The sequence below is a fragment of the Ovis canadensis genome, chromosome 3 (genome assembly GCF_042477335.2).
Source record: "Ovis canadensis isolate MfBH-ARS-UI-01 breed Bighorn chromosome 3, ARS-UI_OviCan_v2, whole genome shotgun sequence".
NCBI classification, from domain to species: Eukaryota; Metazoa; Chordata; class Mammalia; order Artiodactyla; family Bovidae; genus Ovis; species Ovis canadensis.
In genome coordinates, this window is record NC_091247.1 from 58,677,040 (window position 1) to 58,699,342 (window position 22,303).

Here is a 22,303-nt window from a genome sequence, read left to right on the forward strand (position 1 = left end):
CCTAATATGTGCTGGTTTCCATGCTAAACATGGGAAATTAAATACTTATGTTTTCTACCTTCAAGTAATTTCATGGGAGTGATAAATAAAATATTTACAGTGTAGTGTGGAACCCTGGTAGAGAAGCTATGCAAGCAAATATTTTTCTAATTTACTGTTTCCAGGTAACTAATGGACATAAATCCTGAAATGGATAGGCAGTGAAGCTAAGAGCAGAGCTTGAAGTCTTAACTGGTTTCTATAAAAACAACTTAATGTTGTATGCTTAGTTGCTCAGTCGTGTCTGACTCTTTGTGACCCCATGGACTGTAGCCTGCCAGATTCCTCTGTCCATGGGATTCTCCAGGCAAGAATACTGGAGTGGGTTGTCATTTCCTTCTCCAAGTAATCTTCCTGACCCAGGGATCAAACCCATGTCTCTTGTGTCTTCTGCATTGCACGCAGATTCTTTACCACTGTACCACCTGGGAAGCAAGGTAATACGAATTTAGGAGTTAGCTCACATATGTGTAATTTAGTTTGACAGATGTCTGATTTTGGAGGAGACTATGCCTATTCTAATATCTGAGACTATCATGCTTAAATTTTTGTTTATAAAAGATACTATTCTATTGCACTAAAAGGAAAAGTATCTTTAACTTAGACCAACTGTGTATGTTGATTCTTTGCTTGGATTTAAGATTGATTATTGCCATACTAATTGTTTTGCTTGTTGACTCAAGTCAAATAATAAAAGTGACCTTAAAAATAGTACTTTTGTGTTACAGCCACTTTGAAAGATGGTTTGGTGTTTTCTTACAAAACTAGACATTATTCTTACAATAAAAGGCAACAGTCAGTGTTCCTTGGTATTTACCCAAAGGAGTTGAAACTTAGCTCCACACAAAAACCTGCGCCTGGATGTTTATGGCAGGTTTATTCATAATTGCCAAAACTTGAAGACAGCCAAGATGTCCTTCAGTAGATGAATGGCTAAAGTGTGGTTATACCCAGACAATGGACTAAATAAAAAGAAAAGAACTTTCAGGCTGTACATGTGTGGAGGCGGGGTATACTGGGAAATCTCACTGCCTCCCTCTCAATTTTGTTGTAAGTATAAAACTGATCTTGAAAAATAATCTTTGGAAAAAAAGTATTTGTGGTGACAGTAAAAGGTGAGTGATTTCTTTTCATACTTGTGTACGGGTCCTGAGTCCAGGGAGGTTATTGCATTGCCAGACACACTTGGCACAGGACTTCATCCTGGGTAAAAAGTGACCACTCTCCTAGTGGCCAGCATGGCTCCCAGCGTTCACCTTCCGCTCTGGTTGTTATGGTAAAGGTGGCTGTCACAGGAACTGCCCAGTTTTACTTCTAGGAACTGAATCCGATGAGTTTTCTTTCATAGAGAAGCAGATTTCTGTTTCTCTTAGAAGCAGGTTTTGTTTTCAGACAAGTAAATGGAAAGAACATTAGGCCTCTCCCTTTAGGACTTAGAAGTTTGGTCTCAGTCCGTTTGGTGATTACAGTGATTTCCAAACCTGTTTTTACCTTTGGCTGCTTTCCACCAAATCCATTTGAAAATGCATTAGTGGAATCCTTTTCTCTGAACAGGGCTTTCCTGGGGTTCTCTTTCAGATTATGCCATTATACTTTTCTTGTGCTTCCAAATACTTTGTAGAAATTATTCTCCTTGGGGCATACTGAAAACTGTGTTAATTAATTGACCTTATATTCCTCACATCTATGATTTATAAACATAGCAAACTGAGTCACTAAAATTCGAAAATGTCAATGGATTTTGAGGTTGGGGCATAGAGATTCAACTGGCAAATCCCAAATGACCTCTCTCCAGCTTGAGCTTTGCTTTTGTGTTCCTTAACCTTTTGTTTGTTGTCTCCTAATTGTAGAAATAAACATGTCCAGCTGTTAGGGTTTGCATTTTTAGGCTTTTTAAAAAATTAAGTTAAAGTTCACATACCACAAAATCACCCTTTGAAAGTGTCAAATTCACTAGCTTTTAGTACATTCAGAGTTGTGTAGCCATAACCATTATCTAATTTGAGAACATTTTCTTCACTCCAGGAAGAAACCTCTTATTCACAGTCATTCTCCATTCCACACTTCTCCAGCTCTGGCAACTATGAATCTTCTTGCCTGTTCTGGACATTTCATATAAGTAGAGTCAAACAGTCTGTGGCCTTTTGTGTGGCATATTTCAGCTTAATGTTTCCAGGGTTCATCCATGTTGTAGCATAGATTAGTGCTTCCTTCCTTTTTATAGCTGAATAATACTATGTTGCATGGATTTGCCACATTTTGTTTATCCATTCATTATTTGGGTATTTGAATTGTTTCTATTTTGAGGCTATTAAAATGCTGCTATGAACATGTACAAGTTTGTGTATGGATGTATGTTTTCATTTCTCTTGGGCCTGGCGTGCAGCGATTCAGGGGCTCGCAAAGAGTCGGACAGGACTGAGCAACTAAACTGATGTACCTACATGTGGAATTGTTGGCTCATATGGTAACTTTGTTTAACTTTCTGAGGAATGTTTTCAACAGCTTTTGCACCATCCCTCAGCAATATATGTGGGTCTCAATTCTCCACATTCTTGCCAACACTTATTATTGTCGTCCATCTTTTTTCATTATAGCTATCCCAGTGGGTGTGAAGTAGTTTCTGACTGTAGTTTTGGTTTGCATTTCCCTATTGATTAATGATGCTGACTACCTTTTCCTGTGCTTATTGGTTACTTGTATATCTTTTGTTTTGACCATGCCACACGACTTGTGGAATCTTAGTTCCATGATCAGGAATTGAGCCTGGCTGTGGCAGTGAAAGCACCAAGACCTAACCATTGGACCACCAAGGAATTTCCACTCTATCCTGTTTGGAAAAAAATCTATTCAAATTCTTTGCCTATTTTTAATTGGATTGTTCATCATAGAACAACAGACTGGTTCCAAATAGGAAAAGGAGTACATCAAGGCTGTGTATTGTCACCCTGCTTATTTAACTTCTATGCAGAGTACGTCATGAGAAACACTGGGCTGGAGGAAGCACAAGCAGGAATCAAGATTGCTGGGAGAAATATCAATAACCTCAGATGACACCACCCTTATGGCAGAAAGTGAAGAAGAACTAAAGAGCCTCTTGATGAAAGTGAAAGAGGAGACCTGACCTGCCTCTAGAGAAACCTATATGCAGGTCAGGAAGCAATAGTTAGAACTGGACCTGGAACAACAGACTGGTTCCAAATAGGAAAAGGAGTACGTCAAGGCTGTATATTGTCACCCTGCTTGTTTAACTTATATGCAGAGTATATCATGAGAAACACTGGGCTGGAAGAAGCACAAGCTGGAATCAAGATTGCGGGAGAAATATCAATAACCTCAGATATGCAGATGACACCACCCTTATGGCAGAAAGTGAAGAGGAACTAAAAAGCCTCTTGATGAAAGTGAAAGAGGAGAGTGAAAAAGTTGGCTTAAAGTCCAACATTCAGAAAACGAAGATCATGGCATCTGGTCCCATCACTTCCTGGCAAATAGATGGGGAAACAGTGGAAACAGTGTCAGACTTTATTTTGGGGGGCTCCAAAATCACTGCAGATGATGATTGCAGCCATGAAATTAAAAGATGCTTACTCCTTGGAAGGAAAGTTATGACCAACCTAGATTGCATATCCAAAAGCAGAGACATTACTTTGCCAACAAAGGTCTGTCTAGTCAAGGCTATGGTTTTTCCAGTAGTCATGTATGGATGTGAGAGTTGGACTGTGAAGAAAGCTGAGCACTGAAGAACTGATGCTTTTGAACTGTGGTGTTGGAGAAGACTGTTGAGAGTCCCTTGGACTGCAAGGAGATCCAACCAGTCCATTCTGAAGGAGATCAACCCGGGGATTTCTTTGGAAGGAATGATGCTGAAGCTGAAACTCCAGTACCTTGGCCACCTGATGCAAAGAGCTGACTCACTGGAAAAGACTCTGATACTGGGAAAGATTGAGGGCAGGAGGAGAAGGGGACGACAGAGGATGAGATGGTTGGATGGCATCACTGACTCAGTCGACATGGGTTTGGGTGGACTCTGGGAATTGGTGATGGACAGGGAGCCTGGAGTGCTGCGGTTCATGGGATCACAAAGAGTCAGAAATGACTGAGTGACTGAACTGAACATCCTGATATTGATGCATTCTTTTTGTATACTAGATACTAGATCCTTATCTGATGCATGATTTGCATATTTTTCTCCCATTCTGTGGGTTCTCTTTTCACTTTCTTGGTAGTGGTAGTGTTTGGTAGTGTTTGAAGCACAAAAGTTTTAAGTTTTGATGAAGCGAAAATCACTCCGTCGTGTCCAACTCTTAGCGACCCCATGGACTGTATAGTTCATGGAATTCTCCAGGCAAGAATACCAGAGTGGGTAGCCTTTCCCTTCTCCAGGGGATCTTCCCAACCCAGGGATCGAAGCCAGGTCTCCCACATTGCAGGCAGATTCTTTACCAGCTGAGCCACAAGGGAAGCCCTTGTTTTGATCAAGTCCAATTTAATTATGTTTTTGTCTGGTTGCTTTTGGTGTCATATCTAAGAAACCATCACCCAATCCAAGGTCATGAATAAACCCATTTTCTTCCAAGAGTTTGATAGTTTCAGCTTTTAATTTCTGTCTTCATTCCATTTTGAGTTAATTTCTATGATATGATTTTTTTTGCAAATGAGTAGCTAGTTATTCCAGCACCATTTTTTGAGTATGACTTTCTTTTTAACTGTTTTCTCCCCCTTACTTTATTTATCATCAATCTGTATACTTATATTAATAGCACCTGCAAATATGTAGGGTATATAAGACTGTGGAGGATACAGTTTAAGAACTTGTCTTCCCTTTGGTTCTTACATCTAGTTGAGGCTGATGATGGTGTATATATCTGAAGTTGTTAACTGGTGTTTGATTCTGTGCCAGAGGAGTGGTAGAGAAAACAGAATTCATTAGGAATTGAGAAGACTGAGTAAGTCTGTGGGCATAGAAGTTCAAAGAGAAGATAAAGCCATTGAGGTTAGATAAGGGTTAGATACAGAAAGAGCAGAAATGGCCAGAACAGAGCTTACTGAAGCAATTAGGTTCTTTTGGCCCAAAGTATGTATAGGACATGTTTTAGACAGATTTAAATTTTTTTCCTGGATTATCCGGTCTTTCCTTCGCCTAACCTGCATCAGTAGAAATTGGAAGCACCTGATACATACTTTGTGCAGTTGTATTTAGAAATAAGGGCAATTTCTGTTTTGGCCACCCCATATTGAATTGGGTACCTTATGGATACATTCTTCTGCTTACTTCTCAGTGGTTGTCATAAATGCTGGAATGCTTTCCTCTGTAGGAAAGGAAAAGTAATTTTACATCTACCCTTGCAAGTTCTTGGCTGAGAGACTCCTATAATAAAAAACAGACTGACTAGGGAAAAGCAGTTTGTTTACACGTATACCTCATGTGCATGTGGGAGGTGCACTCAGTATTCCAGGGAGTAGTGAGTAACTCAAAGAGGTGGCTTAGAACTCAGGCTTACAGACCAACTTCAGCTAAAGACAAAAGAAAGGTAGGTGTGTGTAGGCCAGTAATAGAGAGGTTAGCAGGAAAAGCACAGTAAACAGGGGTTAGGTTTTTTATGTAAATCTAAGTCTGAGCTTTCATAAAAATTTCTTGTGATTTACGAGAAGGTAATGGCAACCCAGGGGTGATCTTCTTTAGAATGGACTGGTTGGATCTCCTTGCAGTCCAAGGGACTCTCAAGAGTCTTCTCCAACACCACAGTTCAAAAGCATCAGTTCTTCGGTGCTCAGCCTTCTTTATAGTCCAACTCTCGCATCCATACATGACCACTAGAAAAACCATAGCCTTGACTAGACAGACCTTTGTTGGCAAAGTAATGTATCTGCTTTTGAATATGCTATCTAGGTTGGTCATAACTTTCCTTCCAAGGAGTAAGCGTCTTTTAATTTCATGGCTGCAGTCACCATCTACAGTGATTTTGGAGCCCCAAAAAATAAAGTCTGACATTGTTTCCACTGTTTCCCCATCTATTTGCCAGGAAGTGGTGGGACCAGATGCCATGATCTTCAGTTTCTGAATGTTGAGCTTTAAGCCAACTTTTTCACTCTCCCCTTTCACTTTCATCAAGATCGGCCCTGGGTGTTCTTTGGAAGGACTGATGCTAAAGCTGAAACTCCTGTACTTTGGCCACCTCATGCGAAGAGTTGACTCATTGGAAAAGACTCTGATGCTGGGAGGGATTGGAGGCAGGAGGAAAAGGGGACGACAGAGGATGAGATGGCTGGATGGCATCATCAACTCGATGGACGTGAGTTTGAGTGAACTCCAGGAGTTGGTGATGGACTGGAAGGCCTGGTGTACTGCAATTCACGGGGTTGCAAAGAGTCAGACACGACTGAGCGATTGAGCTGAATAGCAACCCACTCCAGTTTTCTTGCCTGGAGAATCCCAGGCTCCTAGAGGAGCCTGGTGGGTTGCCGTCTGTGGGGTCGCACAGAGTCGGACGTGACTGAAGCAGCAGTCATTCTTCTCTCCCTCATATAGAGATGCCCTTAAAATGGAAGTTTATTTTATACATTTAAATTTCCTTTATAAAAGGGTCACTTCTACTCTGCTTTCAGAGCTTCTCTTGTGTTTGTTGTTTTTCAGAAATAATCAGCTCAAGATCATCCTTATGCCAAAAGGCTATTTGGGGGTGACATATTCTGCTACCCTTCTCCCCCTTCTTTCAAGTTTTTGCCCAGGTGTCACTTCCTCAGTGAGGCTTACCATGTCCACCTGTTTAAGATTACAGTGGCTCAACCCACAAACACTCTCCATTTGTTTTACTCTGGTCCCCCACCCCTGCCAGGAGCACGTATCCTCTTTTGCAGTATTGTGTAATTGACTGACTTTGTATTTATCTTGCTCACCAGAAGTTATGGTTTGCTGGGATTTTTGCCTGGACACAGCTGTACCTGTCACATAATTGAATGCTCAATAAATAGCTGTTTGATGAATGAAGCTCCTAAGACTGCTTTTACTTTGGGGCTATTCTCTTTCAAATTCTTGGGCCCTATCCCAGACCTCTTGAATCAGAAACTCTGGGGGTGTGGATCTATCTACTTTGTCTTAACTAGACCTCCAGATCACTCTGATGTAAATTTATCTTTTAAGAACCACTCAGTAAGATTTCAGGAGCTCGGTCTGTTGCTTACAGGTGTGGATGTGTAGGTCTATGCTTGAGGTAACTGACAAGTATTACTGAATACAAATTCAGAGATAAAGAGAATACAAATAAAGAGAGCAGTCTCTTTTTTTTGAGGAGATGGCACAAGGAAAGGATATCAGCTGTAGTAACTTTCTGTTAATCTATCAAGGAAAAAGTGTCCCCACAACTACTTTGTTGTTGTTTAGTCCCTAAGTCGTGTCCGACTCTTTGTGACCCCCATGGACTTCTGCACACCCCACTTCTCTGTCCTTCACCATCTCCCAGAGCTTGCTTAAACTCATGTCCATTGAGTCAGTGATGCCATCCAACCATCTCATCCTCTGTTGCCCCCTTCTCCCGGCCTCAGTCTTTCTCCGTATCAGGGTCTTTTCCAATGAGTTGGCTCTTTGCATCAGTTGGCTGAAGTATTGGAGCTTCAGCTTCAGCATCAGTCCTTCCAATGAATATTCAGGGTTGATTTCCTTTAGGATGGACTGGTTGGATCTCCTTGCAGTGCAAGACTACTGTAGATTCCACTAATACAGGAGGAGGCACTGGACTCAACAGGTAGTCACACTCATACTCATGGCTAACATTTGTTACAGCAAAAAGGTGCAAGACAAACAGCAAGGGAAAAAAGCACACAGGGCATTGTCTAGAGGAAACCAAGAGAAAGCTGCAAAGAGTCCTCTCCCAATGGAGTCACACAGGGCAGCATACTTAATTCCTCTAGCATCAAACACTAACAAGTATGAAGTGTTACAGTATTCCCCTGGAGACTCAGTGGTACAGAATCCAGCTGCTAATACAGAAGACACAAGTTCGATCCCAGGGTCAGGAAGATCCCCTGGAGAAGGAAGTGGCAACCCACTCCAGTATTCTTGCCTGGGACATCCCACAGCCTGGCCAGATACAGCCCATGCGGTTGCAAAGAGTCGGATACAGTGACTAAACAACAACAACGTGAAGTGTTTATCTCCGAGGGAAGCTCATTTGGAGACATAGTCTTCTGGTGTTTACTGGGTACTGTCATGTAGGCAGGCACCCTCTGTCTAGCAGATACCAAAATTCCAGACTCCCAGAAGAAAAGCAGTTCAGCACAAACCACATTTTACAAACAGTTTAGGCACAACAAGCCATTCTTAACCCATTAGAGTAGTAGGAACCCTCCTGAAATCCAAATTCCCAGATGCCCACCAGAGACCAACCTGGCAAGCCAGTCTGAGATTGCTAATCCTTACAAAGACCTGCTTGCAGGGTGGGCTCTTGGCCGGCATCTGGGAACTAGAAGTTCTAGAGAGTTCCTCCCACCCTAACTGGTAGGGATGGCTCACTGAGGCTTACAGGTGGGGATATGTAAACTCTTTTCTGCTATATGTATTCTCCATGTTATCCAAAAAAGTTTGTTTTTTCTTCTTTATGTAGAACATAAAGCAATTAGACTTCTCTCTTCTTAGGAAATTTAGTAATAAAATGTTGCGAGAGTGACTTGGACAGTGTAAGTGGATTGAATAAGTGAGTTTATTCACTTAGACATATTTTCTTAAAAATGCCTTGGCAGTATTATGCAGTATTATTCAATTTAGTAATTACATAAGTGATTTATGTCATAGTAAAATTTTTAAATATTCCAAATGATGCAAAAATTAAAATAGCTTTCTTACTGTTCCTTGGAAAAATATCGCCTATGGCTGTTACCATCTGTTTCAAAGTGGACAGCTGATTTTTCTTCACATCTACCTTTTCATCTTCCGGAGGGCCAATGTGATAACTTGCCATCTTTGGGTTTACTTTTTTGAATAGCCAGTCGTCTTTCTTTCTTTTTTTATAGGTCAAGATGCTGAATTATCAGGGACACTTTCACTTGTCTTGACACAGTGCTGTAAGAGAATAAAGGATACTGTTCAGAAGTTGGCCTCTGACCACAAAGACATCCACAGCAGCGTTTCTCGGGTTGGAAAAGCCATTGATAAGGTATGGTGTTGTCGGGAGTGTTCGGTGTGTTCTAGCATCAGCCACCATTTTCCCATGACCGCTTTCGCCACAGTAGCCTTCTCGTTGTTTATACTATTTCTTTCATCCTTGCTTTCAGTAATATGGTTTTACTATGGTACTCTTAAAGTCCCGTGTTGCTGTTATTTCAAAAAAAAAACAAGAATAAAAGCAAATCAAAAACCTTCTCTTTTTATAGCCCCTTTTTTTTTTAACCCATTTTCTTGTATGATGACCACTCCTAATGTCAAGGTGAGTCAGTTTCCAATTTCTAACTTCCTCTGAGGGAGTTTGTTTATAGAAGGAACTTTTCCTACTTGCTGAGTAATTCCCGGGGTGTGACTCGGCCTCTGTTACAGGATGACTGGGGTAACGAAGCTTGCGTCTGTCTGCCCTGCATCATCCTAGTCTCCTTGTCCTCCTATGAGCTTGCTGGTCACTTTGTTGTTTGCTGTGTGAGCGGATTGGTTGCTAGCCAGCAGAGCCGGTCACTTGAGTGATTTTCTTGTGACATCTCTTAAATCTTTGACTTGGAGGTTTGCTTATAAGCAGTTACTGTTTTTAGCACTGGGCCAGTTTTGCCCTTGGAGTTCTTGTTCTTAGTAGAGCCCAAGAGAAGTGGCTTAAGGTTACTGTGTGATGCCTCGGAATGTTACCTCTGTTAGGGAGTGTGTGGCTGGTTGTGGACATTTTTGTTTACACATTGTAAACTTTTGGGAGAGTAGGAAGAAATTTTGGGGAGAGCTTTTTGTAGCAAAACATGTCTTATGAGCTGCTCCATCTGTGTGCATGAGGACAGTAGCTGTAACATGGAAACTTGTGGAATCCAGAGAACGGCTCTTAACTCATGTGCAAGCCTAACTGTCAGAAATAATCTGACAGAGTGGTAATGTTGGCCGGCTAGACTCAGGGCAGCCCGAGTGAGAACTATAACACGGGTGCTTTTAAGGAGGTCTTGCCGTCGTGTAGGTACGGTATGACAGGACTGAACGGCTGGGGCTCTGCAGATTGTTTGGGTAGCTGGGCCTTCAGAAGTGTTAGTGACCTTTGGGAGAGCTCTCACCACTCCCGGTGTGCTGAGGGCTTTGACTTGGGGAGAGAGGCCAGAGAAGTGCTGGCTGCAGCGGCCCTACTTTTGGGTCTGTGATGGCAGTTGCCAGCAGAGGCTGGAAGTGTTCTCTGAAATAGCTCTGAGGTTGGGGGGGGGGGGGCCTGTCTGTTAACTCTGAGGATGGAAACAGAGCTTTGGAAGTGGCTTTGGCCTCAGACTTTTTGGAGACTGTGGTGTCGTATGTCTTCAGTTGGTTCCTGAAGTGATTATTGGTGTGTACTGATTCAAGGACCTTCTGGAAGAGTGGGGTTGGGGGTGCTATAGAGATGATCTTAAATCACTGTGAGTGAGGAACCCTCTTTAGGGTTCTTTAGGGTGAAGTAACTACTGGTGATGTTTAGGAAGCTTCAGATATTGGCGGCTGCCAGTGACCAAGGTATTCTAGTGAAGGTTCAAACCCCAAGAGGTTCCTGGCAGTGACCATTGGGCTACCCGCAGTTATGATGGTGTGGGAACAGGTGGGACCAGAAGATGCCAGGACAGCAAGAGTAGTTGAAGCCTCCGAAGCAGCCAGTCAGAGACAGGTCCCAGATTCCAGAATAGGTGGGGATGGCCTCGCAGTCATACCTCGTGGGTGTTCTCCTGGCTACCAAGATCTGAGATACAGGGCTTTGCATGGTGCCGCTGGTAGGGGGCCATGTGTCCTCATTTCCTAGCTTATGTCTTGTCTGATCCTAATTACCATCGGTGTTAGTCCCTCCATCTTGTCTGACTCTTTGCAGCCCCATGGACTGTAGCCCGCCAGGCTCCTCTGTCTGTGGAATTCTCCAGGCAGGAATACTGGTGTGAGTTTCCATCCCCTTCTCCAGGGGATTTTCCTGACCCAGAGATTGAACCCAGGTCTCCTGCATTGCAGGTGGATTCTTTACCGTCTGAGCCACCAGGGAAGCCAGTTATCAGAGCCCTCTTTTACTCTTGTCCCCCAGCTACTGATGACTTGCTAAACATAAACATGTCTTCTTCCAGATGTGGCAGGTCTTTATACATATTCGTAAGGGTTGTCATGTTTTGGCTATTTTTTGAGACGAAAGCATTTAAATGTGTTTGGCACTAGAAATGGAAGTATCTTTTTGAAAGTGGATGACAAGGGATCTACATAGTGAGTAACCTACATTCTGACCTTTTTAGTGGGGAGGGATTTGAGGTGAATATTGCTGATTAAATATTTTAATTTATTCATTTTCCTTTGGGTATATTTTTCATGTACTTGGAAGTTATAAGGACTTTTACAGGTTTTTTTGGGGGGAGGGCGTAGTTTTATGTGTTCCTGTGAAAGTAGTTTAGTTTCTAGGTGACCTGGCTTCTAGATTCTTCTGATCTATCATGAAATGACACCATTAAGTTGATGCTGGGGTAATTTGTTGAATTATAGTTCTGAGGCACAGCCGAAAGCTTGGATGTCTTAGCGGAGTTCTATAACACTTTTCAGTGTATTCTCTTCCCTTTTGTGGGGGTTAAGGGGCAGCATCTACTTAGCCTTAGCTGTAAAGGAAGCTGTTACCCCACTAGAACTACCTAGACCTGGTACATGAGCTTCTCGCGCACCTGAGGAGTTCTGTGTTGACTGTTGTCCAAGATTCCATTGGTTTGTAAAGTCTTCCTGCCCTTCTAGCTTGCACCTCATAAATTTGTGCAAGCTTCCGGGGCCACCTGTCATAAAGGCTGGGTGGACTCGTGGGTTCGCGAACAAACAGGATGAAGCTGAAGCCACTGTGGCTTAAGCCTTTAAGTATCACAGTAAACAGCCTTGAGTAATAAACTGGAATGTCGTCCGGCAGCCTGTGAGCACCATGTTATGGGGACGTGTTCCCACCCTGCTGAGAGGAGGGCAGTAAGGAAGCTGGTGACTCGTATATGAGCAGGCTGGTGGTTGAGTGAGGAACTTGAGTAAATTTTCGACATGCTTAAAAAATTTATTTTTTCCTTTAATGTTTCAGTGCTTGCTTTAAACTTTTTGGTCATCACTTCCCTGAAAACGTATGCAGAAAAGTTTATGATGTTAGGCAGGACACTTTCTGGCTTTTAATTATTGCCAGCATAAAAATTATTGAAGATTTCTGCTTTAATGTGTTGACAGTTTTCAGATGCCTGTAGTATAATCACAGTTTAAAATAAATATCAACCGCTGGGTTCTGTAGCCAAATGTTTTCTGTTTGTTTTTTTTTTTAGTAAAAACAAATATGTTTTTTATTTCCTTCTCTATTTTTAAGAAAATCTAGAATTCTTTCCTATTTAGGATATTTTATTTAGTGTTTTACTTAGTCTTTTGACTTTTTTTAAGTTTAATTCCTAGGTAAGAAAAGTCAGTAAAAATAGTTACTGCTTTAGGCTTCTGTGTGTGGGTGGATGAAACAATGCTAAGATTTAAGTATCTAACATTTGCTGTGGGACAATTGAAAGCGAAAAACATAGTACATGTTTTTTAGACAATTGTGGCGTAGTTTATTCGTTTAAGGGTGCTTTTTGTACATGTCAAAGAACTGGAAAGATTCTGAGACAACATAAAGTAAGTTTGCTTAGGACAGATTCTGCTTACTAATAAAAAGTAGAGAGATGGTCACTGAGTTCTTGATTAAGGTTGTAGAGTTGGTATTTCATTTATTCATTCATTTATTTTGGCTGCTCTGGGTCTTCGTTGCTGTGAGTGGCTTTCTGTAGTCGCAGCAAGTGGGGGCTGCTCTTCGTTGTGGTGTGAGGACGTCTCACTGTGGTGGGTTCTCTGGTTTCAGAGCACGGCCTCTCGGCACACGGGCTTCGGTGGGTGCAGCCTGCAGGCTCAGTAGTTGTGGCACATGGGCTTAGTTGCTCTGAGGCATATGGAATCTTCCCAGACCAGGGATTGAACCTGTGTCTCCTGCATTGGCAGGCAGATTCCCATCCACTGTGCCACCAGGAAAGTTCCATTTCGTTGCTTTTAATTTTTTAAAATTTTTTTATTTTTTTGGCCACCCCACAAGGCATATGGGATCTTAGTTCCCTGACCAAGGATTGAACCTTTGCCCCCCTGCATTGGAAGGCAGGGTCTTAACCACTGGACCACTGGGGAATTCCCTGGAGTGGATGTTTTTACATTTGACTTGTGAGAGTGGGTAAGATTTAGTGCAGCAGAGCAGTGAGTTGTGGTCTTCTGTGGGGTCAGGCAAGGAACTGAACAGTTGAGAAAATGCTTGACTCCTGTTAAAGACTCTCAGGGACTGACTTGACGGGAGTGGCTGCCCCTGTCAGGCAAGGTCAGGCTGGGGAAAAGGCAGTGATGGAAGGCGTAAAGATTTGATTCAAGGAGATTAGGGGAATAAAGGGAGGGAATGATAAAAACATTTGAGGATTTGCCTACCTCCTTAAATAGGATGAAATTAGACTGAGGAGAAGGGAGAAAATATAGCTGTCACTTACAGAGTATTGACCATGTTTCACATGCTGAGCTGAGAACGTTACATACATTTAGAGGGCTTCCCAGATGACGCTAGTGTTAAGAGAATCCACCTGCCAATGCAGAAGACAGAAGAAACTCCAGTTCCATCCCTGGATCGGGAAGATCCCCTGGAGGAAGGCATGGCAACCCACTCCAGTATTCTTGCCTGGGAAGTCTCATGGACAGGGGAGCCTGATGGGCTATTGGCCACAGGGTCGCCAGGAGTCGGACATGGCTGAAGCGGCTTAGCAGCACATACACACATAGCCTGTGATGTGTGTTAGTCGCTCAGCCGTGTCGGGCTCTTTCCAACCGCGTGGACTAGTCTGCCAGGCTCCTCTGTCCATGGAATTCTCCAGGCAAGAATACTGGAGTGGGTTGCCATTTCCTTCTCCAATAGCCCATGATACAAGCCCATGATACTCCCTTTTCACATGTGAGGAAACTAAGATTCAGAAATATTAAGTAACATACCTTAAGGTATGCAAGTGGTAGATCAAGGTTTGGGAAAAGGTTTCACTCAAGAGTTTGTTCTTAAACATTGTGCTGTACTAGGAAATCAGGCCATTGCAGGACTGGTAATGTTTTAAGGGGGCAAATAATGGTTTAAAAAAAACCCTTTTTGTAAACCACTTTTCCTAAACTGATCTTCTGCCACTAGATGGAGCATATGCATTGGTGAGGCAAAATGATGACTGTTAAAAAAAAATGGTGTAAGGCTATAAAAAATGAAATAGAGAACATTGTAAAATAGTTCTGAGTGAGCCTTTTATTTAGGTCTTGCTGGGGTGTAAGAGGAGAAAAAAGTAATGGCAGGAGAAAATTTTTTGCATTTAGCCTTAAACAATAGTTAGAATGGGTGAGGTCAGCTAACTCTGAAGTACTACTATTATATAATGGATAAATCCTTATGTAGTAGAGAGATGTTACTGTTCATCAAGGAGGGAAATGAAAAAGGCTAGAAAACTTATTCTGAGCAAGGCGGAAAAGAACTGAGTTCTGAAATATAGGCAGATAATTTGATACATGTATTGGGTAGAATTTTCAGAATTACTGAAAAGAAATGGCTAACAAAGCTGTAAAAAGATCACAGTGATTGAAAGCTAGGAACGAATTCCCTAAAAATAAAACATCAGACTAACCATACCCCCTAAAAAAGTTACTAGTAAGACATTTAGTAAAAATCTCATATTTTCTCCCATTCTGAGGGTTGTCCCTTTGTTTTTGGTTTCCTTTGCTCTGCAAAAGCTTTTGCGTTTAATTAAGTCCCATTTTCATTACTTTAGGCAGTAGATTGAAAAACATCTTTCTGTGATTTATGTCGAGTGTTTTGCCTATGTTTTCCTCTTTACTGTAAGTTTTATAGTATCTGGCCTTGTTGCATTCAGGTCTTCAATCCATTTTGAGTTTATTTTTATGTATGATGTTAGAGAGTGTTCTAATTTCATTCTTTCACTTGTCGCTGTCCAGTGTTTGCATAGTATCTTTTTTTTGTTGTGTATGAAGTAGTAGATAACTTTTCCCAGGCTGCATGGAGCCAGAGCCCAGGTCGTCGTCTTCTCAGTTAAATGTTCTCTGCAGTAACCCTTTCACTTCTGCTAAGTAAATCAGATTAACTAGGTGCTTGGATGGGAAATTGATTCCTGGTAGGTGCAACAAGAGCACATTGTTAGGGTCACATGCCAGTTTTTCTACCAAAGTCAATGGAGAAGTTTTTAAAAAATTAGCAGTATTTAAGAATTGGCAGGGACTTCCCTGGTGGTCTAGTGGGTAAGACTCCTTGCTCCTAATGCAAGTGGCCCAGGTTCCATCCCTGGTCAGGGAACTGGATCCCACATGCCACAACTTAATAGTTCTCATGCTGCAACTAAGACCTGATGTAGCCATATAAATAAATATTAAATGAAAAAAGAATTGACACTTAGGTGTTAAATCAAATACTGTGTTTTATCATGTACTTCTTTTGTCAGTACTTACTCAGTAATTATAATTTCATAAAATGTATTTTGGATGGTGAGCAGTGAAAGCCGGTCCTTAAGTCTAATCAGTTCATAAGCATGTTTAAGCAAACAGGTAGGGTGGTTTGTTTAGATTTCATAGTCTTGTAAGTAAGGATCGTCTAAGTTATTTACTTCTCCTCTGCCTAGCCTCCAGACTTTAAAACCTTCAATCCGTTAAAAATGTGAAGGATACTAAAAGTACATGAGATGGTATACAGATTTGTGTGTCCTGGATTTCTCTTTTTAAGCTGTAATATCTTCTCTAGACAGACACACCCTTAAATATGTGCTTTTTATCTTTTGAGAATGTGCCTTCACATTTAAGAACATCCATCCATGCTTTTTCTTTTCTTTTCCTTTATAAAAGGAAAAATGGAGTAAAACAGAAGTGCTGATAGACAGGTGTTTATCTTCACTATCTACTTCTTGGCTGGTTTGCGATGCTGCTGATTTCCTGGGCAGCCATGCAGATGAGTTTGGTCACCTAGCAACAGGGCCTGGAACTGATCCTTGCTCTGATGCAATAGTAAGAACGTGCAGTTATAACAAAAGGAGTTCTCATACTATATTGCATTTCCTCGACCTCTTTTTACAATTTAAGCTTTAATTTTTCCTACATGTGAGCAGAAAATAAGCTATGAAAAAAATTTACTCATCCACTTTGGTGGTTTAAACTGTAAGATCTAAATGATAGAAGGGAGCTCAGAAGTTTTCATCTAATGCTTTGCTTAGTCATGCTTAGTTGTGTTTTCCAAGACTAGCAAATAAGTTCTAGAACTTGAATGTCGTACAGATGTCTTGAGTGTAAGGGTTTTTGATTTTTCTTACCACCAGTATAGTAGTGAAATAAAATTATATGAAGAGCATCCTTGTAAAAGAAAGTGTTTACATTTGTTTCAGTGTTAGACTGGTTTAAATTTTTCTAGATGATCAGAATTTACTTTTGGTTTAAGTATATGAAGGAAAGATTTGGAGGAATTGTTTTGTTTTGAGTTTTCATATGGTCTGTCCTTTGGAGTTGACCATGTGTCTTCTTTCCTGCTGAATAATAGACACCTAATTTGTTGGAGGTTGATGCGATTGGGGAGTAATCAGTAAATGAATCATTAGAAATCTGAAGGTTGTGTTTGGATTGAATGAGGTTGATAGATCAGTGAGAAATCTTAGTCTCAATGATTCTTGCCTATAGAGTGCATGCAGACATTTAGAGAGTTATAGACAGATTCTTGAGTTGGTAATAAATTCTGTCATCCTCTGATACCATTCCTTTATTCATTTGATTAGCCTTTTATCTGGGGGAATACAATATGGGAGAAATCTGTGACATTGTTACTGAACCCAGCTCTGACTGTGTCCCAATAAAGAGGTTGATGAGAAGGAAAGTTTGGTTTATTTTAGATGCTGGCAGTGGGAGGTGGGGAATGCTTGTCCAAAGGCTGACTCCCCACCCCCAATCAGGGGCAAGAGCTTTTATAGACAGAGGTAGGGGCTCCATGCAGAAACAGCACAATCAGCTCTGACAGTCATCTTGGTCATCGGTGGTCTAATCAGCGTCATCTTCATTGTTTTAGGAAAAGTCAGTCTTCCATTGCAGGATTGGTTGGTTCCCGTCTCCTTGAGGCCAGTTCTTGGAATTGTGCAGCTGTGTCGTGGTTAGTCTGGTCATCATGTAGTTAACCTCTCTACCTGCTGGTGGTTTCAATATCTACAAGGACAGCTCACAGGATGTGGCTCAGAATATTATCTATAGCCTTTGAGAAGAAACTAGCGGTCCCTGACTGTGCTTAATGACTAAACTATTATCATTCGGTCTCCTTTGACTGTTTTCCTCCATTTCTGCATTTTCTCCCTTCTCTGATGAAACTTAATTCTTTGGCTAAAGTTTTTCCATGGGCAAAAGGCAGGCTGAGGACATGGGGGGCGAAGCCCTTGGGTCCTGCTCCGTTTCACCATCAGTCACCCTAGTAAGGCCTGTATCCCACCCAGTCCAGAGGAGGAACAAGGTAGCAGCATCTTTACTTCTGGTGTTCTGATTGTCATAGACAGCATAAAGATATAATAATTAGCTTAAAGGTATTGATAAACTGCTATAAAGTCATCTCTCAACAGGCAGACTCTGGTAAGCAGATTGGATGAGGAAAGTAGAGAGTCACAACCAAGCAATCCTGATTTTTTTCAGGGCTAGATACAGTCTCTTCAGTATGGGCATGGACACTATTGCCTTAGCATCTAGGTACTCTGTATTATTTCATTCTTTAGATTAAGTACTAGGCCAAGAAAGAGGTCTATAAAAAGAAAAGGAATAAAAATTTTAAGATTCTGAGAGTAATTTTCCTTTTTTGTTTTTTGTGTTGAGTAATTCCAAATGTTAAATGTGTATATTTAGTTTTAGGCTACTGGCTTGACATCTAAGAATAGAGAGATCTTTAAAGAAAAGTGGGCTGAGTTTTGAAGAGGAGAGCTATGCTGTGTTGTGATGATTGTAAATAGCATGTGGTTTGGAGTTCTATTGCAGGATTACTTACCACCTGTTCTTATGTGCGCTGTAAAATAACCCTGTGTTGCTTGTACCATGCTTAAGCAATGATTAAGGATTGAATTAATAATTTCAGTTTAATCTAAACATTAATTAAATTTATGTGCTTAAAAAACAATTCAAGACGCTTATCAGGTTAACATAGGTTAACACCTATGAAAGATAAGGGAGTGGAAGTGAAATTGGGCACAGAAAGCTTTCAGAGGTAGATTGGCCAATTTCTTTACTCTTGATGTTTCGAGTTGCCTTCTACTGGGGTGATTTCCCCTTTGTCAGAAGAACTTTAGCAGTTCTTTTAGAGCAGGTCTTCTTTCAACAAATTCAGCTTCCCTTCATCTGAGAATGTCTTTATTTCATCTTCATTCCTGAAGGGTATTTTCACTTGATATAAAATTCTGGGATGTCAGTTCTTTTAGTACTTGAAAAATGTGTCACTTCTTTCTGGTCTCTGCATGGCTTCTGTTGAGAAATCTGTAGTCCTTTTTTCTTTTTTAAAAATATGAAAGTATGATAACACATTTACAGGAGACTTGGAAAATACAGAACAAAGTTGCATATGGTTCCTCTATATATTACAATTATTTTGAAAGTATGTAAATTAAGATTTTTAGTTGAGAAATCTGTAGTTATTTGAATTGTAGTTTCCCTATAAGCAATGTATCACTTTTTCCTAGTTACTTTCAAAATTTTTCTTAGTCTTTAATTTTTAGCAGTTTGATCCTGAGATGTCTGAGTTTGGATTTCTTTGAACTTATCCTTTTAGGAGTTTGCTGAGCTTCTTGAATCTGTAGATTTCTGTCTTTTGACAAAGTTGGGAAATGTTAAAAAAATTTTTTTTATCCTACACTACACTCTTGTCCCTCTAGCAATCCATTGACTTAATGTAAGATTTTCCTACAGGTCCCTGAGATCCTATTCTTTTTTTTTTTTTTCAATTTTTATTTGGTTGATCAGATTAGATCATTTCTGTGGATCTCCACTGACTTTTGTGCTGTTCACCTCTATTCTGCTGTTAATTACATCCTGTGAGGTTTTTTTTTTTTTTTTAATATTTATTTATTTGGCTGTGCTGTGTTTTAGTTGCAGCATGGGAGACCTTAGCTCCCTAGCCAGGGATTGTACCCTGGCCCCTTGCACTGGGAGCAAGGAGTCGTAGCCACTGGACCACCAGGGAAGTCCCCATCCACTGAGTTTGTTTTTTAAGTTTTGTTTTAGTGGTCACTACCTTGTTGGACTCAGGCTACAAGTTCTGACCAGTCTTCTCTGAGTTGTAGTTTCAATGTCAGCTTATTTCCAAAGCCATTACAGAGTTGTTCAGATATGTCTTGTTAGTGTGCAAACCAGTGGCCATTCTAGGACCTGGAAGCTAGGTCTGACCCCTAGTTCCTCTTTCAAAGTCTGTGCTGTGCTGCCGAGGGTCAGACCCATGCCTGTGCCACTTGAGGGCAAGCCCGGGGTTCATAACCAATCTGAGTTTCTTCCCCTCTCTCTGATCTCCCTGCTACTTTAGAGTTCTCTGGAGCTTCCTGTTTAGTCATCCAGCCAGAGAACTGATCCACTCAGTCGTGTTCGACTCTTTGTGACCTCATGGACTGCAGCACGCCAGGCTTCCCTGTCCATCACCAGCTCCCGGATCTTAACTCAAACTCACGTCCATTGAGTTGGTGATGCCATCCAACCATCTCATCCTCTGTCGTCCCCTTCTCCTGCCTTCAATCTTTCCCGAAAGCATCAGGGTCTTTTCCAATGAGTCAGTTCTTTGCGTCAGGTGATGTATCCTCATCCCCTGTATTTTATCATAATTCTGCCTGTATCTGGGGCTACAAGGTAGAGGGACAGAGAGAAAAGATGCGAGAGGAGTTTTGGCCCCTCCTTCTTGGGACCATCGCTCCTCTGATTGGAGAGAAAAGATCCCTTCCCTCAGAGTTTTAACTTGCCTGCTGTGGTGGATTTCCCAGGTGGTGCTAGTGGTAAAGAATCCACCTGCAAGTGCAGAAGACGTGAGAGAAGTGTGTTCGATCCCTGCATCGGGAAGACCCACTGGAGGAGGGCATGGCAGCTCCAGTATCCTTGCCTGGAGAATCCCCATGGACAGAAAAGCCTGGTGGGCTACTGTCCATGGGATTGCAAAGAGTTGGACATGATTGACTTAACACGTGCAGAGTTCTGAAGATCTGCCGAGTCGTTTCCTGCTTATTCAGTCAAACATAATCTTGGTACTGCTGTGAAAATTACGACACCATTTCTTTTTTTAATGACACCATTTCTGTTGGGAAAAAAACAAAAGCTTACAAATGCTTCTTATTCACATCAGAAGCTTAACTGCAGACTGCCTTGTGCTAGGGGTGCAAGAAAATGGAGGGAAAAAAGCATGTGATTTCTTTCCACCCCCTTCTACATGATAGGAAAACCCACTCCTGTTCCTCATGCCAGCCCTGGAGGGCTTCTCCTGGAGGTGCCTGCCCTGTTGTGGGTTTTGGTTGTACTATCTCCAGACTGAGAGATAGATGTTGGAGGGAGGAAAGTAGTAAGCTCACCTTCGGTTCTTTGCCTTCCTCCCCAATCCACTTACTGCTGTTCAGAGTTGCCTCGAGTAGCCACTCCGTTCGGTCCTGATCTGGAACTGCATTCAGAGAGACAGGGTGGGGTGTACTTGCTTGATCTTACCCAGAACCAGAACCTTCAACACTCTCTCTTTTTGTAATAGATTTTGACGAAATCCTTTAGCTTGCTATAAAAGGAATGTTTGCTCTTTGTGTAAGAGTGGTTATCTCCAGTGATAATCTCTGCTAGTACTTTATATATTCTTTTCACATTTGTTCTGTGAGCATTTGTAAACTTTTTTTTAAACAGAAATGGTGTCATTAAAAAATAGAAACGGTGTCATAATTTTTGTAGAAGTTGCTTTTTTTTTTTTCACTTAAGGATAAGAACATTTTTCCATGTTAGTAGATACAGAGCAATGAACCTTTACTTCTTAATTGTGAATAGTAATACTAACAGAGTAGTAACTACCATTTCATTGCACTAATAAGGGAGCATATTAATTTCCAAGAGCTGCTCTGACAAAGTTCCACAGACTGGGTGGCTTACACAGACATTCTTTTCCCCACTGTTTTGGAAACTGTAAGTTCCTGATCAAGGTGTGGCAGGCAGGGTTGGTTTCTTCTGGGGCCTTTTTCCCTGATTTGTAGATAGCCATCTTTTCTTCATGTCATCATGTGGTGTCTTTATCTGCTTGGGCTGCCAGGACAAAATTCCAAAATTCCATTTAAACAACAAAAGTTTATCTTCTGGTTGTAGAGACTGGGAAATCCAAGATCAAGGTGCTGGGCAATTCACTCCCTGTTGAGGGCAGGCAGCCTTCTTCCTGGCTGGCAGATGAGCACCTTCTCCCTGGGTCCTCATGTGGTGGAGAGAGAACAAGCGAGCCCTGGTGTTTGGTCCTTGCCTCATAAGAACACTGGCCCTACTGGATGAGGGCCCCACCCTTATGACTTCATTTAACCTTTATTACCTTCTCCCAGACTCTGTCTCCAGACAGTCACACTGGTTTCTAGGGCTTTGATGTAGGAATTTGGGAGGGACACAGACATCCGGTCTAGAACAGGTGGTCTTCCTTCTGCACCTGTCTCTGTCCTGCGTGCATGCGTGCTCAGTCGCTTCAGTCATATTCGACTCTTTGCAGCCCTGTGAACTGTAGCCTGCCTGTTCATGGGATTCTCCAGGCAAAGATACTGGAGCGAGTTTGCCATTTTCTCCTCCGGGGGATCTTCCCAACCCAGGGATCAAACCTGTGTCTCTGAGTCTCCTGCATTGGCAGGCAGGTTCTTTACCCACTGGCGCCACCTGAGACGTCATTCGTATTGGATTAGGGCTCAAAATGGTCTATTTTAACTTTATAAGGTGCTGGGAGTTAGGACTTGAACACCGGAATTGTGAGAGGATACAGTTAAGTCCATAAAAGTATTTTCTCTACTTAAGCTGAGGCTCAAATATCTTGAGTGATTTGGCCAAGATTACACAGCTAGTTAG

The 22,303-nt window shown here is 41.7% G+C and overlaps 1 protein-coding gene across 1 annotated transcript in view; it reads left to right on the plus strand.

Moving 5' to 3' along the window:
• RMND5A (required for meiotic nuclear division 5 homolog A) overlaps nt 1-22,303 on the plus strand; it is a 62,706-nt gene that overhangs the window by 11,428 nt on the left and 28,975 nt on the right. The window contains exon 2 of the mRNA XM_069583185.1: nt 9,049-9,191. Coding sequence (XP_069439286.1) covers nt 9,049-9,191 — 143 coding nt within the window. The remainder of the gene's footprint in view (nt 1-9,048; nt 9,192-22,303) is intronic.